The sequence below is a fragment of the Anser anser genome (genome assembly GCF_964211835.1).
Source record: "Anser anser genome assembly, chromosome: 5".
In the NCBI taxonomy this organism is placed as follows: Eukaryota; Metazoa; Chordata; class Aves; order Anseriformes; family Anatidae; genus Anser; species Anser anser.
The window spans coordinates 33802977-33821216 of record NC_139725.1 but is presented as its reverse complement, the minus strand read 5'-3'; the positions used below and the strand labels follow the sequence as shown (position 1 = coordinate 33821216).

At 48.7% G+C, this 18240-nt stretch overlaps 1 protein-coding gene across 2 annotated transcripts; it reads left to right on the top strand.

Annotated features, from left to right (window-relative positions):
- The first annotated feature begins 2783 nt into the window (after window positions 1-2783).
- On the top strand, window positions 2784-14978 carry DLL4 (delta like canonical Notch ligand 4). 2 transcript variants are annotated; one of them, XM_083836669.1, is made up of 11 exons: window positions 2824-3697; window positions 3839-4102; window positions 4326-4383; window positions 5125-5394; window positions 6507-6567; window positions 6687-6817; window positions 8200-8369; window positions 9445-9664; window positions 10125-10833; window positions 11593-11701; window positions 13101-14978. In XM_083836669.1, exons 1-11 carry the CDS (start codon window positions 3644-3646, stop codon window positions 13104-13106), a joined length of 2052 nt encoding a protein of 683 aa, XP_083692795.1. In that variant the 5' UTR covers window positions 2824-3643; the 3' UTR covers window positions 13107-14978. The 2 variants fall into 2 exon arrangements, with proteins under 2 accessions (XP_083692794.1, XP_083692795.1); XM_083836668.1 differs by lacking the exon at window positions 13101-14978 and having other exon boundaries at window positions 2784-3697; window positions 11593-13065.
- The last annotated feature ends 3262 nt before the right edge of the window (window positions 14979-18240 follow it).

Below are 18240 nucleotides of genomic sequence, written 5' to 3'. Positions count from 1 at the left end.
TCGTTATACCCTTTAATAGAAATGTTCTTATTTTTATGGGCTCAGCTCCGAGCAACAATGGGCACACACCGCCGCGCTGCCCCGGCGTCCGGCCAGGGCCGGGGGGGGGGGGGGGGGCTCGCTCCAAGCCGAGCCGGGCCGAGCCGGGCCGGGCGGTACCGAGCCGAGCCGGGCGGTGCGGAGCGGTGCGGGGCCGGGCGGTGCGGTGCGGGGGCGCGGTGCCGAGCCGTGCCGAGCCGTGCCGAGCCGAGCCGAGCCGAGCCGAGCCGAGCCGAGCCGTGCCGTGCCGTGCCGAGCCGAGCCGAGCCGAGCCGAGCCGCGCTGTCCCAGTTGGCACGCGGCGTGCCCGGCCGGCCCGTGGCAGCGCCCCGCGGCAGATGAGGCACGCGCCGGCCTCATTACAATGAGAATGGGCAGGCTGGAGGAGCCATGTGGCAGCAACAGTTTGCAAATCCCCCCTCCTTCTGTGCGAATCGGGAAACATTTCCAAACATTTGTACCCCAAATCGACCACATTAACACCCCTCGGAGCGGCTCTCCCTGGAGAGATGCTCCGCGCTATGGACATTTAGGCAGAAACAAAACAAGCAAGGGGGATTTTTCTTTTCTTTTCTCCCTTTCTTAGGCTCTCTGGGTGTGCGTCAGCGCTGAATCGATGCGCAACTTTCTAGCTAAGGGGTTTAAAAGCCATCGGGGAATCCGGCTCACGGAGTGGGGCCGTGCACATGGCAGGGGCGGCGGGTGCGGAACAGACGGGCAAGCTCCGGGCTCGGGTGCCCGGTAAAGCACCCCTCAGGTCCCGGTAAAGCACCCCTCAGGTCCCGGTAAAGCATCCCTCGGGTGCCCGGTAGAGCATCCCTCGGGCAGGCGCTGGGGCGGACCGGGACCCCTGCCGGGCCGGGCAGCGGGCTGATGAGGACCCCCCCCCAGTGTCCCCGAAATCGCGTGGGGGCTGCAGCCGAGCCTTTTGCTCCTGTCCCTATAGGAGCCGCGGTCCCACGGCCACGGGTGGGGCGGGCACCCCCCGAGACGCCTGCAGGGCACCGAGCTGCTGGCGTGCTGCTCCCAAAATAAACGCACGGAAAGGCTCACGCGTGTCTCCTTCCAAAAAAGCCGGGTGCCAGCACTTTGTGGCCGGAGCCCCGGCCCTGGGGTGTCCCCCCGGCCTGGCACCCCACGCGAGGTGCTGGCCCTATGCGCCACACTCCGGTGGATACGGCTGCACTTTCAGGCTCAGCTGTCCGATGCTGTTAATGCAACTTTTTTTTTTTTTTTCCATCTGAAGCCTGTGTGCGTGTGTCAACATGCAGCAGGTGGTTTATTATATTCCCCGTTTATTATTTTATTAGGGCTCTCTTTATAGCCGCAATCACAATAATGCCCTGGAGTTTCGAGGAGGATTTTACATCTCTTTCGCACCACTCGCTCCGGCTTCTGGAAATATTTGTTTTGTGGGGACACGTGGGGAGTTGCAGCGACTTGTGGAGCACGGGCAGAGCATGCAAACTGGGTGCAAAGCTCAGGGCAGCAGCCACCGGGAAGGTGGTGGCACCCGTCAAGGTGCGCGGCCAGGGGATCGCAGCGAGGTTTGGCGGAGCTGTGAAAAGCAGAGATCAGCTTGTCTTGCTCTAACCTACATTAGCTCCGGGTCCATATGGTAGATGCTGCCTGTGGATCTCCAGCACCAAAGCGGGGCCTATTCTTGCACGCCGCCCTGCTTGTGCCAGATGGTGCCTGGACCAAGTGGCCATGCGTGGGGTGGCTCTGGTTAGCCTAATAAACGTCCAATACAAGTCAAAAATCAAAACACACACATACTAACATCTGCTAGAGCCTGCAGTACCCAGCTAGCCTTTCAATACTGAATTAAAGAGCCCCACAGCCCTTCTGTTCCCCTAGGTTAGACACTCATTACCATTTATCAAGCACTGATGTTATCTGGCCTCTCATTTTATTTAGTACCGAAGCTATTAGCATCAGATTTGATTTTGACAGTTGACGCTGCTGCTGGTAAAGCCGGGATCTGGCCGGGCGGATCGCCGCAAAATTCCGAGTCCATCAGCGGCGACACATTCCTCCTCCCGCCTTGTTTACGAGGCCGAGACAAAAGAGCTCCCCTCGGGTGCCTCTGCCCGCGCCTCGGCTCCCCCGCAGCCCCCGCACCGTGCCCGCGGTGCCCCCCCATCCCCATCCCCTTCCCCATCCCCTTCCCCATCCCCTTCCCCACCCCGGGACCGGCTCCGCGGGGAGGCGCGGCCGGGGGGTGCCGCTTCGTGCTGCCGCGGCCGGGACCCGGCTTTTTCTCCCTCATTTCTCCCCCCCCCGCCCCAGTCCCAAAAGAGCCCGGGCTGGGGAACGGCAGCGGCAGCGCCGAGGCCCCAGGGCGGCTCCCCAGGTGCCCCACGCCGCCAAGGTTCGCAGCCTTGCGAGCGCGGCGCTGGCATAAAGGTGGCAAGACCTCATTACCATACAGCTGAAGGTTTATCTCTCCCTCCCCAACCCCCCCCCCCCCTCCGGCCTCCCATCCATTTAACAAGCTGAACTAAACAGCCACATGAAAGGCCTTCTCTGTGCTTGGCTTTAATGAGGGACACGCGACCCGACAATAAGCGCCCGCTGCAATCAGGCCGACGCTCGGCTGGCACACGCCGCCCCGCAGCCCCCATTGCCCCCCCAGCCCCAAACGCGGCTCCCCGGGGGGGTCCCCACCGCGCCTCGCCCCCCGCCCCGGCCGGGCTGCGGTGCCCCGGCGCGTCCCGGAGGCGGCGGCGGGGCCGTCCCGTGCCGTGCCGGTCGGTGCCGTGCGAGCGCCCCTTTTGCTTTTGCTTTCTGGGGCCGGCGGGGCGAGGACGGGGAGCGGCGGGGACGGGACGGGTCGGGACGGGACGGGACGGGACGGGACGGGACGGGACCGGCGGCCGTCGGGGGCCGAGCGGGGCGGCGAGGCGGGCAGGACGGGTGCTTTGCAACGCTTCGGCCCCTATTGTTCGGCCGCCCCGGGAGGCTGCTCCTCGGAGAGGCGTCCGCTTTTCCATGGAGCTCTCCCTCCCCGCGCTGTAAATATCTCAACAGATGCTCGGCTCGCTCCTAATCAGCTCGGCTCCTCGGCGGCCAGCGCGGCGGCAGCGGCAGCGGAGCGGCAGCAGGGAATTAGCGCCGGTTCTGCGGGCTCCCCGCAACATTTGGCTCCTTTTTCCAGAAAGGAAAGATGGAAAAGGGGAGGGATCGCCCGTGAGGCTGACTGACGGTTTACATAATGAGCTTGCGAGGATGCGAGGCAACTATATAAACAGCTCGGAGGGAAGCGAGTTTTCCATTTACCGAGCGCTGTTCGCACCAGTCCAAGGAGGAGCGGTCCAACACTAAGCACTCCCCTTCGCGTCTCTCCCCAAACCCACCCGGCTTTGGAGTTTACAAAGGCGCCAGGAGCGGTCGGAGCTCGGGGGTTGGCTGCAGGATTTCATTCCCAGAAGGGGACGGTCTCACCCCACCACACCTGGATTTTTACCTCCCGCTTTCTGCCGCTGCTCGGGGAATACTGGCGAGGGCGGATCGCGCTGCGAGGGGCGCCCACCCGGACCCTTTGAGGAATACAGGAGGAAAGCTAAACCCTCGGAGAGCTGGAAGCGCCGCTTCCACGAGGATGACAGCCTTGCGCAGCTTTGGCTTGACGTTTCTGTTAATGGTTTTGCAGCAGGTAATCACGCACCGAGCTAACTAAGCGAATACGTGGAAGGGGTTCGCGGAGCGCAGAGCGGGCGACGGACGCCAGCTCGCGTGGCGGAGCCCGGGTAAGGTGTGATTTGGGTTTTTTTGTGTGTGTCTCCCCTTTGTGCAGGGGGTGGCCGGCTCCGGCGTCTTCCAGCTGGAGCTGCACGAGTTCGTCAACAGCCACGGGTCGCTGGCCAGCGGCAAGCCCTGCGCCCCGCACTGCAGGACCTTCTTTCGCGTGTGCCTCAAGCACTTCCAGGCGGTGGTCTCCCCGGGGCCCTGCACTTTCGGCAGCATCATCACCCCGGTTCTGGGGACGAACTCCTTCAGCGTCAAGGACACGGAGAAATTTGACAGCCCCATCAAGCTGCCCTTTAACTTCACGTGGCCGGTGAGACTCCGCTCGGAGAGCCGAGCGCGGCCGCGGGGCAAGGAGGGCGGCAGGGAAAGGCTGAGCTCACGCAGAGCAAACCGCTCTCGCCGGTAGACTTCTTCCCAGAGCTTCCTTTAAGGAAAAAAAAAAAAAAAAAAAAAGAGGGGTGGGGGGTGAGGGCTAACACGACCCGATGGCACGGGGCGCGGGGCCGTGCTGACGCTGCTCTCTCCGCCCGCAGGGAACCTTCTCGCTCATCATCCAGGCCTGGCACGCTCCCGCCAACTACCTGCCGCAAGGTGAGCGCGCCGCGCGCCGCCGGCAGGGGGCGCGCCGCACCCGCTGCGCGCTCCCGACACCACCCCCCCCCCCTTCAACCCCGGTCCCGGTCCCAGCCCCGGTCCCAGCCCCCCCCCCCCCCCCGGCCCCCCCCGGCCCAGCTGTTTATCCGATAATTTCACGGCCGGCTTTATCCGACCATCAGCAGCTCGGTCCCCCAACGATATCCATCAGGGGCCGCTTTGATTCTGTCCCGACCCAATCTCCAACACAATTGCGTTTCCTCCGGTTTATTTTTGGCGTGGGAAAGAAAGGAGCTCTGCGGTGAGAAAGCTGCGAGGCTGCCAAAGAGCCCCGGCCGCCTTTTCCTGTATTTTACACCTTTCTCGAATTCCGCCCTTTGGAAAGGAATAATGGCTTTGGGATGTTTTTCTGACAAGAGAGGAAAAAGGATATTCCAGCAGCACAGCAGCCCTCGCTTTGAAAGGCCTCTCTCCGCAGAGCCCCCGCAGCCCGGGTTAACGCTCACCGAGCCCGGGGCACCACCCTCATGCTCCAGCCCTCCTCAGTGGGGCCACTGCACACACACATTTGGGGCAGGGGTTCCTGGGGCAGACAGTGGTGCTGGTGGTGGTGGTGGCCATGGATACAGTAGTGATGATGGTGATGGTGGTGGTGATGGTGGTGGTGGTGATGGGGATGATGGTGGTGGTGATGGTGGTGGTGGTAGCGGGCTGCTGACACTGTCCATTGTCCCCCAGGCTCCCAGCCGCTGCCTGAGGACTGGCTCATCAGCCAGATGGCGATCCAGCGGTCGCTGGCGGTGGGCGAGGACTGGTCGCAGGACGTGCAGAAGGGCCCGCTGACCCAGCTGCGCTACTCCTACCGGGTGGTCTGCAGCGAGAACTACTACGGGGACAGCTGCTCCCGCCTCTGCAAGCGCCGCGATGACCGCTTTGGCCACTACGTCTGCGAGGCGGACGGCAGCCTGGCCTGCCTGCCCGGCTGGACTGGAGAGTACTGCACCGAGCGTAAGTGCCAGGCCGTGACAGACATCGGGTGTGTGAGGGGCCGGGCACAATAGCTCCTGCATGAGCCCCATGAGCTGCTCAGGCCCCACAGCCAGCCATGTGGCATCGCCCCTCTCCACAGGCTGCTGGCAGCCAGCTGCCGCCTCCTCGCCTAGGTGGGGAGTGAGGGACTCCCAGTGAAAGGCCGTGCCACCTCCTGGCCTGTGCACTGGGCAGGCCTCTAAAGCTAGCAGGTGTCTCGGCGTATTAAAACACATCACCTGCTCCGACTTTCTTAGGCCCTCCTCTGTGCTAATCCAAGAGCTACACTGGGACAGGAGTGTAGCTGAAGAGGCCTTTGAGGAAAGGCAACCCCCTAAAGCATCAGGGAGCTGTTCGGTGAAGGCACTCCGATCCCAAAAGCTTGTCCCCTGTTCCAGTTGTGTCAGCAGGCCCCACGCTGGATGCAGTGGTGTTTGCTTGTAGCTGCAGCGGCGCTGCTGCAAAACATCGTGCACCTGGCAGAGCTCGGGGCTGTGTTTTCCTGCTGACCTTTCCCCTCTGTGGAAAGCAGCACGCTGAGGACTTTGCCCCCCACCCCCCATTGCTGCAGCTGCTAATGCTGTGCTGCACCTCTGTGAGCAGTGAAGAAAGCAGAGAAGGGATCTTGGCTGTTATCGCTGAGTCAGTCATACCTACTCTGAGTTAACACGCTCACAGCTTGCCCACAGAGGCTTACACCATTTCTGCTGCCAGAGAAGATGGGGCAGATGTTGCGCTGTTGTAGCAGGAATCCTTACTGTGGGCTCAGGGTCCCGCTGGATTTTTGCAGTCTTCTGTTAGCACGGGCAGAGCCACCACTTGCTCCTTTTGTATGAGAGCTGCAAGAGTTCATGTTTGTTGTGTAAGCAGAAAAACTAAAGGACAACTTGTCAGATGTTGGCTCTCCTTGTTCACTTCCTCCTGCTCCAGAACTCCTCGTACTAGGAATTTTTAAAACAAAGCTTTGAAAGTGCAAAACCGGTTTTCGAAGCATATTTTTAAAAGCAGACATTCCCCCTTTTAAAAGTGTACTCTGTAGTGGCATATGTATTTACCTAAACATTTCTGCTTTTTTTATGTTCTCTTTACAGCCATCTGTCTGTCTGGATGTACTGAACAGAATGGATATTGCAACAAGCCAGGAGAGTGCATGTGAGTAGATGGCAATTGCAATCCGAACTTCAGTTAAAACAGAATAGTAATAGAAACTTGTAACAGAAACTTAAACTCTTTTCCATGTCATTAATGTTTTAATTTGACTTTTCTTTTAGCTGTCGTCCTGGCTGGCAAGGCCGCTACTGCGATGAATGCATTCCCCACATAGGCTGCCGCCACGGGACTTGTAAAACACAGTGGCAGTGCATTTGTGATGAAGGATGGGGTGGCCTCTTCTGTGATCAAGGTTAGTTCCGAACGTTGTGCTTCTGGGTCTAGATTGGGTATTCCTCAGTATGGGACTAAGGAATCCGACCCATCAGATCTAGAATTAAATTTCAGCCAGGTACACGTTGAGAGGCATCAGTTTGTACCAAGGCTAATATTATATTAGTAGATACTAATACTTAACTTGTAGTAGTTTGGGCTGAAAACAAGCAAGCCTTTTTGGTAGGTGTTGAAAAACAACACCACCTGGATGAGTTTTGAACAGGCAAGTTTTCTATCTTCTCAAGCTAAGTTTAATGTATTCCCTGTACAACTATAACAATTTACTAAACAGTTTCCAGCAGCAGTAAACACCATAATTTGGGCCTTCCTTATTTTGCATACAAGGAAGTTAACTCATGTGATAAGTCTGGAGCATGAGAGAAAAATCATGTAAGCAAGAATGAAAAGTACAGGTTCCATTTTAAGGTACACCAGACCACTTCCACCTATTCAACCCATTGAATCACTGAACTGTAGCCAGCTGAGCAGTCATGTCCTCAAGGCCATATATGCACTGCTGGCACTGAGATCATTAAGTACTCAGAGCAAGTTAAGTGTTTTCATGACATTTATAGGATTAAGATGGGGAAGTCTGAATTAGGCAGGAAAAGTAAAGCTGCAGATTTTTTTTTCTGTTTGTAGTTACCTATTAACCAGTTGTATTCCAATTAGTCTATGGTATTTATAGTGCTTATAAAGATTTCTACTTGCGTCCTATGAACTTGTGTGCTTAACCTCTGTCTCAGATCTAAGTGAAAACAAAAAGGGCCATCAAGCTTGGCAGAGCATTTAGACAGTTTAAACTACTAACATTCATAACAAGAGAGCATGGTAAATAAACAATAAAAGATTTCTAATGTTTGTTTAAATCTTCAAGCCTAAATATTTTTATTTCCTTCCTGCCTTCCCAGAACGTGCCTTGGAGCACACCTTTTAAAGATTGGGCTAATTCTTTTAGTATGTGACATGTTGTGCACGGACTGTCTGTCCATTACGCCTTGGAGCGTCTTTCTGAGAATACACACAAAGTACATTTTGGCATCCACATCCCATTACAGCTAACAGGTTTACACACACAAAAAAGGGAGAGTATAGCAAAGCATTAAGAAAGATAAGTTTCCCAAAATTCAGAGCTCAAGTGATAGACGGAGAGCAATATGTAAAATTCATAACAATCTGAAACATCTGATTATTACTGATAATAATCTGAATAATAACCTCCAGTATTCCTATTAATAGCAAAATTGAAGACTTTTAAAATTGAAAATTCTTTCTTTACTGTTGACTATGGTGTTTTTGTATGAATGTCTTTTTTCAGCCATCAAAGACTCTCTTCCCTAACACATGGTATCTTTGCAGATCTGAACTACTGTACTCACCACAGACCGTGCAAAAACGGAGCAACTTGCATGAACACCGGCCAGGGCAGCTATACGTGTTCATGCAAACCTGGCTTTACCGGTGTTGACTGCGAACATGAGATCAGCGAGTGTGACAGCAATCCCTGTAGGAACGGTGGTAGTTGCACGGTAAGGGCATTTTAAATGTAAAGTCTTTGTGTGAAGCAAGCCCCAGTATACCTTTCCAGAAATGGTTTTGTAACAACATAATGGGAATTCGATAGTACACAGGTTCATTACTGACGCTCACAACTATCATACTGAACCCTTCCCTGGACGTGTCAGGGGAGGAAGTCTGTTACAGGAGGAGATGTATCATCTAGATTAGAACTAGTCAACTGATCCTTAGGTTTCTGTGGCAGCCATTACAAGATCTTGGCAAGATTCAAGGTTTGTGAGGGAGCAGATCTTTAAAAAAATAAGTTTCCCAAATGAAGGTTCATACCAAAATGTGCCGAGTCTGTATTTTAATAATAAATAAAACGTCTGCTTTCTGTTATGGAGTGTAGTGCCAGTTGATACAAGGACAATCAGATGAAACACTTTCTGCAAAACAGGGTTCTTCATTTTTAGTTTTCTGCAGTCTCGTGTTTCAATGTATTTTCAGAGCCAGTCAATGATTGATCCTTCCTGTTGATAACGACTGATGGCTTACAAATATCAGATGTAATCCAATGCATGTTTTGATTAAAGCTAATGCTGCAAGACCCAACTCCCTTCTCCCAAGGCCTTGGACATACATTACTTGCAAAGAAGAGATGAGTTTTGTTGTTATCTAAGTGGAGGGACTTCTCAATAGCAAAGCAAAATAACTCCCTTTTTTATTAAAAAATAAAAAATAAAAGGCTCTCATGGAGAGGATAAATGTCCTGACCACAGCTGTGTAGGTTGACATCAGGCATCCTCTTAGATAGTAGTGGTGTTAGTCATGTTTTTGCCTAGTTGCCTCTAGGCTCCCTACAACTGCGTCTGCTCTGCTTGTGTAGTTGCATGATTACTCCTGCATGATGAATACGGCCAATTCTCGGCTCTATCTCTCACAGACCAGCCTGCAGTTATTTACTCTGAAAATATCACTTTTGCCACAGTCAAAAGTTCAGTTCTGTCTTTTGGGACAGAACAGCACACGCTGACCAAAAATAAATGCGCAAGCAGCTATCCTTTGGTGGCATCAAATTACAATGGCTAATGTTGTGTTTTGCAGGATCTGGAGAATGGTTATCACTGCCTCTGCCCCCCTGGCTACTATGGAACTCACTGTGAGCACAGCGCTTTGACGTGTATCGATTCTCCATGCTTTAATGGTGGCACATGCTTGGAAAAAGAACAAGGGGCCAGCTACACTTGCGTTTGCCCTTTCGGCTTCACGGGGTCGAACTGCGAAAAAAAAGTAGACAGGTGCACAAGCAACCCATGTGCAAATGGTGAGTCTTTTTATCAAAAACTCTCACATCTCCTTGATTTGTTTGTGCTTTTCAGTGCAGAAGTGATAGAAATCCAATCTGACCTCTACTCTTCCTCTAATACATTAGTCTCTCTCCCTCACTGTATTCCACGTCTACCCTAATTTTGGCCTCTTGGGGCAAGGGGGACGACTTTCACTGGCACTTTCTACGCAGGAAAAAAATGCACAAGTTGGATGGGATAGGATGGGATATGGGATGGGATAGATGGCAGAACTATGCACATTCAATTAACTTTATCACCTATTTAGAAGGGGCATATTTTTAAAGGGTGACGGGTAAGCTAGAAGGAACTTTTCGATGTGTGGTTGTTTGGTAAAATAACCTCCCTCTTCTTGAGGTCGTATAAAATGCTTACGGGCAGAGCTTTATGTTTTATTGGAGACTGATTTTTTTCTTTTATTTTACTTTTTTTCCTCAGATGGTAATTGCTTTTACCTTGGTCAGATTCGCGTGTGTCGTTGTCGGGCTGGTTTCTCTGGTCAGAAATGTGAGATAAACATCAATGACTGTGCCAGGAACCCATGTTCCAATGGGGGAACTTGTCACGACCTGATCAACGATTACACCTGCACATGTTTGCCAGGCTATAGTGGCAGGAACTGTGACATCAAAACCAGAGACGAATGTGCTTCTGGGCCATGTGAGAATGGAGGCACATGCTACAGTGGACTTTATAGTGCCAACTTTGTCTGCTACTGTCCTTCTGGCTTCATGGGCAGCCGCTGTGAATTACCAGTTTATTCAGTGCCCATTACACTTCCTCCTAAACCAGTCCCCTGGATTGCCATATCCATGGGAGTGGGGCTGGTGGCTTTGCTCATACTGTTCTGCATGATAGCAATGGTCATCAGGCAGATGAGGATGCACCCAGAGCAGGACTTGGAGACAATGAACAACCTGTCTGACTTCCAGAAGGACAATCTCATTCCAGCTTCCCAGCTCAAAAACACCAACAAAAATAAAGACCTCGAAGTGGACTGTGGGCTGGAGAAGTCAAACTACAAACCCAAGAATCATAAATTGGACTACAATCTGGTAAAAGACCTGACAAGTAGAGGGACACAGGAAGATAAATATTACAAAAGTGAAAAGTGTTTAGGAGACAAGTCTCCACTCCGACTACACAGGTGAGAATGCAGTCTTCCTAGTAGTCTTTCTAAAGCCCCCCCCTCACCTTCATACCCATGTAGAAGCAGATGAGAAAATATGAAAAAAAAAAAACACAACTCGGGGAGATAGCATACAAAATAAACCAGAGCAAAGCCACGAATCTTGAAATAAAGTACACATGTTGTGGCCAAGTGGTATCCGTAGCTAAATGAATTAAATTGAGAGCTTGTGCGGGGTGCTGGTAGTATGGGTGCTGTGAAAGGGAATGGGAGCGACTAGTCTACTGATGAAAGTAAGAAGTATCTTTTCTTCCTCAATTGATCTCAGAGAAAGAACAGTACAGCATATAATGATAAAAATAAGTATATTGGTTATTAAGAAGGTAAAATGATCTGCTTACTGAGAAGAAGGTTAGAGTAATAATAATTACTCTCTTCAAAAAAAGAAGATGGCAACTATTCACTAGGTCATCAGTATTCTCATACACATACTGAAAGTCTTGCCTGGGTCCTGCTTGTGACAGGTGCACTGAGGGATCTGAGGAGTATGTAGCTAAATTGGACATGGCAGAAATCTAGCAAGACACTAGCTATTCCTGACTTCCACCTCCCTAGTGTACTGTCCTGCCATCATATAAAACACATGAAACTTCATCCTCTGCCCTTCCCTCCCACATCTCCTTGGCAATCTCATTCCAACCCTCCATATTCATTGGATTTTTAGAGATAGGAGTGTTAGTAGTCAAATAACGCCCTTTTCTCTCTGCCCTGCCTTAGTGAAAAGCCGGAATGTAGGATATCAGCGATATGCTCTCCAAGGGATTCAATGTACCAGTCCGTCTTTGTGATAACAGAAGAAAGGAATGAATGCATCATAGCCACAGAGGTAAGTAAGTACATGGGTGAACAAGCATAAATTCACAAAGTAAAACAGGCAAATTATCCTTTAGAATTGGATCTGAGAAGGTTACTCAATTTCCAGGGATCCCCGCATACACCCCTTCTCTTCTGTGGCTGACAGGAGTGCCCAAGCAAACTGAGCATACAGTGGGGAAAAAAAAAATAATAAATTAGCAGCTCTAAAACCAGAGATTCTGGGTTTAGATAAGGAGATGAAAGCACCGAACCTCAACCCATAAAAATTCAGTACATCGTAGGATTATTTCCTCTTAAATAAGTAGTCGGCAAAAAAAATGAAATAATAATAGTTCATAAATCCACTGATGTAAACCCATGTTTTTTTTCCCATGACTACTATGGGTAATCCACGTTCTGTGGAAACAGGCAAAGCTATAGATTTCCAACAGAAGATGGAAGGCAACTGAATGTGTTAAGTGGATAGGCATAAAAGACATTTAAAAAGTCTGTAGTAAGACATGGATGAAAATCTCAACCTCTTGGCATTTAAGCTCTAGCTATGTGTTCATGGCTGCAGCAATTTAATGCTGTTTCTTAAGTTACTGATAAACATATCTAAATTTTGACATTATCTTGAAAAGCTTGAGAACAGTATACAAAAAAGAGGTGCCTAGCAGTGAATAACCTGAAGACTTCAAAAAAGCATCTACTGAAGAACCAAACAGTTCCCAAAGAATTATCAACAATCAATACCTGTCTTTTTCAGTGAAGTCAGTCACCTCTAGCACTAGTTTCAGGTAGTTCCAGACTCCAAGAAAGAGAGCTTGCTGCGCGATATAACAGTGATCTGTGAAGTCAGATCTGCAGCTTTCTGTCTCCCTTGCCAGGGCGGATATCAGATTTCAGCTTGAAGGCAAGCCGGAATACAAGTCAACCAGTAATATTAAAAGTTTAACTGAAAGGATTTTCAAAGATACAAATGTCAGTTAGACACTTCATTGCCACTAACTGACCTAAATATTGTATCTTCCTTTGAAGATCTTGCTGACCAAAGCTGGATTTACATCAGGCAAGCCCAAAAGTACTTGTATGATCAGAATGACAGGCCCGCGAAACTTCTCTCCCCGGCACACAAGCTATTGTGTTATACCAGATGCCTTTCACAGAGACTTAATGTTAAGCACCCAGATTTGTAAGGTTTACCTAGGCATTTTCTCCCTCACTCCAGGTAGGGAGGCTACTCGTCATATAGATGAGTTGTTTGCTGAATATTCTCTCTCTCTGGATCCAGCCAAAAACATTGAATGCTGGTAGTTAAGCTGTAGTAATATCTGGCTTAAATTACTTCGGCTTGAATTACAATTCGTTAGTTCTGCTGTACTCTGTGCTTCCTTCTCATTTGTTGTGTTACTTTTATGCCCTGACAGGTATAAGACTGAAGATCAGCCCATTTGCACCTCAGATTTGGTAATGCCAGTAGATGGACGTTCCTGCTGCATTGTTTACAATTCAGAACTGGATTGGACTGTTTTTAATTACATGCAACTTGCTGCTCTCAGGCGGAGGATGGAACTGGGTGAACTGGACAGACTGTGAATTTACTGAAAGATGCAATACACCTTTTTGTTCTTACTGCCCTTGTTTGAAGTTTGATACCAGATATCTCATTGGCTATAGAAGAAGGGAGGCAGAGGGAAGAGAGAGGGGTTAAAATGCTTATGTTTTGACTTGCTTTTAAAAGATACTGAGGCCAGTTCCTCATGGACAGACCTGTGGCTTTCCAGAACTCTGGGTATGGGAGGTGCTGGTAGAGGAGGAGGCGCTTAACTATCACAGACCTTGCCACGGAAGGTGTGAAGAAAGACACATTGCTATGCAGATAATGGATACAGTATAAATGAGGTCTCCATTTTTTTTCCGGGTTTAAAAGTGCCTAAAATGTGTCAAGAGAATCTAACAAGCCCAAACAGAGACTTGACTGCTCTTTCTGCAGTTACCTGAACAGTATTGGGCAGGGGTGATTGACACTTCTTGCTACACATCAATTTGCGTCTCCTCTCTCCTGCTGCATGTACTGGAGACAGTTTAAGGGGCGAGAGGAGGAAGGAAAGAGGGATACCGAATTTACGTCATCTCATTTGGTGATGCTTTGGAGAACTGATTGACCCAAGCCACAATATGGGACGGGATTTTCACAGATTTAAGCATCCAAGAAGGGAAAGTTGTGATAAGGAATGTCTACTGCCTGTTCCCCATTGATACTGAGGAGAGACATGATCCCAGTTCTATTTAAAGCCTTACAAATGCGTTTTAAATCAATCAGCTCCTAGAACCTAAACATGCTGAGCTGTCTCAGCTGTTTTCATGCCCTTTGCACTACCAGTGATTGTGAATAGACATTACTTTTTTCTTCTCCTTCCTCATTCTCTCCCCCACCCCCTTGTTCTGACACAAATTTGGGGGTTTATAATGTGTTTCTGAATTAGGTGCCACCTACTGCAAATAGTCTCAAAGTTGCAGCTGTTACTTTCTGAAGGAGAAGCAGCAGTGTCATCGCTGTATTTCTCTGTCTGGTTGCAGATCTCCGATTCTGTCCCTCACCCTGGTTCCAAATGCCCAATAGCAAAGCACCCACTGAGAGGCCCTCTGCCAAGACGGGTGGAGATTAGAATTAGAAGGTCCTAGGCTAGTCCTTTTCCTTTCTTACCGCCCCACTTCTACAGGGAAAAGAGGAAGCCAGCCCCTGGAAAACAGAGGCCTGCAGAAACTCTTATCTACACATTTACAGCAATAATATTGGGTGCCCCCGTGGAAAGTGCCGTGACAGTAATGAAATGAGACTGTGAGGTGGGGCGGAATGAGGAGGGAGGAAACAAAATCTCTGCAAAGAAACCTGGACTGTGCTATCTCTCGGACAGCGATATTCCTGCCCTTGTAAATCCTGTTGTTGGACTAGCCCATCTAATGCCTTGAACTGTGCAGACAAGACCCTTCATAATGTCCACTACTGACCTTCTGCTCTGACTGTGTAGGACCATTTTGAAGATGACCTTCAGAAATCAATAATATGGGTTTTAGTTTGTCTGTTTGTAGTTTATTTTGAAGACTAGTATTTCAGTAATTTAAAAAAATCAGAAGCACTGAACTTTCTACGTTTTATAACATTATTTTGTATATAATGTATATTTATAATCAAAACAGAAGTGTAAATATGTTTATTACTTCTCATGTAATGTTTTTAATGTGATGACAAAGTTTGAATTTTATTTTTTTTTTCAAGCAATGAAAATACTTTCCTGCTACTATGAAGTTTATTGTGGTTTGTCCTTTTACACTTCAGGTTCCATGATTTTGTGTCAGACAAGGTTACTTGAAGCCCCAGAAGTAAGCTTGTCTGCCTGTTCCCTGCAGTCATTTCATTTTGCACACCAACTGCTGTAGGCTGCTTTTATAACCATTACCTGATGTCAACAAAGTTGTTCAGCTGAAGAGCATTCATCTGACAGAAACTTTATTTATGTTGTAACACATAATATTTAAATTACATATATATATATATATATTCTCTTGCTATGAAATGGGATCGAACCATCAAGAAATTTATTTTTATCATCACTTCCCTCTTTCTCTTCTGTGGCAACTTGTGGCACAGAAGATTCAGATTTCACACCATTTCAAGGTGGCTGTACAGACTTGGGGTTCACTTACAGAACAAGATATCATTTCTAATTGTTTTTAATCCTATGTCTTTAAATGTTTTCAGTAAGACACAAATCTCGCCCTGCTCAGGATCTACTTCTACACTTGCAAAGCTGTATCCCTGTTTGAGCAGGACGGGTGAGATTTGTCTTCTGCTCACAGGACCAGAGGGAGTTTCAGGCCTTCTCCCTTCCCTGTGCTTCACCAAGAGCTGTGTCCTCCCAGGGCATCCCAGAGTCGTTATCCTCCTCAGCCCTTTTGGAGGATGTTTCCACGGAAAACGTGTAATAAACATGCTTGTATAAAACACTCCCTGCAGATTTAGTAGCCTTTGAAATGCACACATTTACAGACAATTAGATCTCCCACTAGATCAGCTAGGTGCGATACAGCCAACATCTGAATGCACAAAAGAAAAAACTATAAGAACAGGAAACCACTGCTGCTCTATTTTAAAACCAGGCACTTTTTTTTTCTTTCTGGTGTTGACAAAATGCCAAAAAAGCATCTTAGTGTTGGATGCCTTTCGTATCTTTCCCAAAACAAAATCTAACCAAAACTTGCTAGTTTAAATATATATATAAATAAATTAAAATGAAACAAACAAACCAAAAAAACCCCACAGACATTAACAGAAGAATCATAACAAATTCTTTTTAATTTTTCATTATAATACAAAAAATAATGGTTTATAAGAGTCCTTCTGAGTGTATTGCTAACGTTACATAAATGCTATTTACTTTGGATGGTTTTGTTTCTCCCTCTTCAGTTCTTTTCTTAGCAAAATTAACTTTCAAATGCCAATCAATTTCCTTGGCTACCATAAAAATAAACTTAAAATGAAACTCAGAAATAAAGCGCCACCTCCCCCTCCCCAAACATTCACCCTGTAGAGCAAATTATGAAAAACAAGCCATTGACAAAAAGCCGAGCAGATGCTCCCTGCTTGCAGTCCTTCCTCGGCAATGTGAAATAAACCCAACAGATGCCTCTCCTAATTGAGCACATGGATTACATACACACATGCACTCTGTCCTGCTTAAAACAAAACACACACAAAAATCAAACAGGAAAATAGCCAGAGAACTCTTCCCAAAGCCCAGGCAAGCAGGAATGCTAAGACCAAAAAAGACTCAGCTCTTCCTGCTCAAAACAAGACAGGAAACCGCATCTATAGACTGGAGGGAGTTGAAATCCATTAAAACCCGTGGACCTGATTATGTAGATCCCACAGGGTAAAGCAGGTACAACACATGCCTTTGTGTATCCACACAGGAGAGAGGAAAAAAAATAATGCATCAGCTTACAAGGAAATCTGTGAATATTTACTGGAGGCAGCACTGCACTATGCAGCTACCAGAATAGATCACAGATCCTACACAGGAAAAACAGGAGCTGTGCCTGCTTCCACACAGGAGGAGATGGAAAGCATATGTGTATCTACGCACGTGTGCACATCCCCAGGTCCTTGCCAAAGAAATTACAAGCAAATTAGCTGAACACGTATTATGACCTGGGTTTAACCCACACCTTCAGCCAGAAGTTTCCTTGCCCGGGACTGCCGTGCGCTGCCTGCTCACCAGCCTGCCCCGAGCTGAGCGCATCTCACAGCGCATAAACTCACTAGGAGGAGCTCTGCGATCCTTCTGGGCTGAACGGGCTCACCTGAATTTCAGACATTCCCCTCGAGGACCACGGACGATGCCAGGACTGTAAATGCACCGACAAATAATGCCACTGAACAAGCTGATCGGAGTTCTCAGACCCAGCTGTGGACTCTTACTTCTCTTAGCACCATTTGCCCCAGCTATGGCAAGCTGCACCGAAACCTGGCTTTCAGTTATAAAGACCACACAAATTCATTAAAAAAAAATATGTGAAAAAGCACCAGTTACAAGAATGGACTCCCGACTACGAGAAACTGGTGTTTGCTCACATTAGTACTCAATACAAACTATTCCACAACTACTCACTGGACTGAGTGACAGGGGTGCTGCTCCAAGCAGCACTTTACTTGAGTTGTTGCATGTTCAGCTCCAGCCCTTCATCCTTTACCTCTTTAAACAGTTTGCTTATTAGGGGAAACGGACGCCGGGATATACCCGTAACTATAGCACCCACTGGTGCCGAGACAACACGCAGCAGCACCGCGCTGATTCAAACGCAGCACAGGGCACGGAGTTTAGTTAGTGAGTGTAGAAAAGGGATGCTTGTAGAAACTGTGCTTGCTACGGGACCTGCCTAAAATAGGATAAAATGCAAAATGTGTTTTGTCATGCACAGTGCTTGTCCAGCAACAGCTCTCAGCCTTGGGAGAGCTGCTGAGAGTCTGAATTAGCTACAGTGAAACTGCAAACATTCAATCCAACGGATGAAACCACCTCTGTAAAAACACATTTCAAATACTTGCATCGCTCCTCTGTCTTTTTTCATTCACTCACGGCAAAATGAGGAAGGCATAGCAAGCCACCAACAAGCCTGTACTGTAGCAGCTGAAGTGAAAGTTATGTATCTGTTTCTGCCTTATCTCACATGCCTGATCCATGAATACATACTGATTTTATGCAATTGATAAGACACGCCCAGCACATTTTGCTCACAATCCAAATTCCAGTTGTGGAGAATTGACATAACCCAATGGCCCTCTGCCACACTTCACTGTTTTCATAACTTCCATTTTATGGCCTCTCTGGAGAGTCAACACCAAGATTCCCCCCCCCCTTCTCCCCAACCCCCACGCTCTCTCTGCTTTAAATTTTGCCAGCTCAGCTCCCAGAGCTTGCAGTCAGTGACCTGATACTCTGCTAGCCAGTGACACCCAAAGCAGTGAGATTTGTCCCCACTCACTCTCTAGCCTCCTGTAATCCT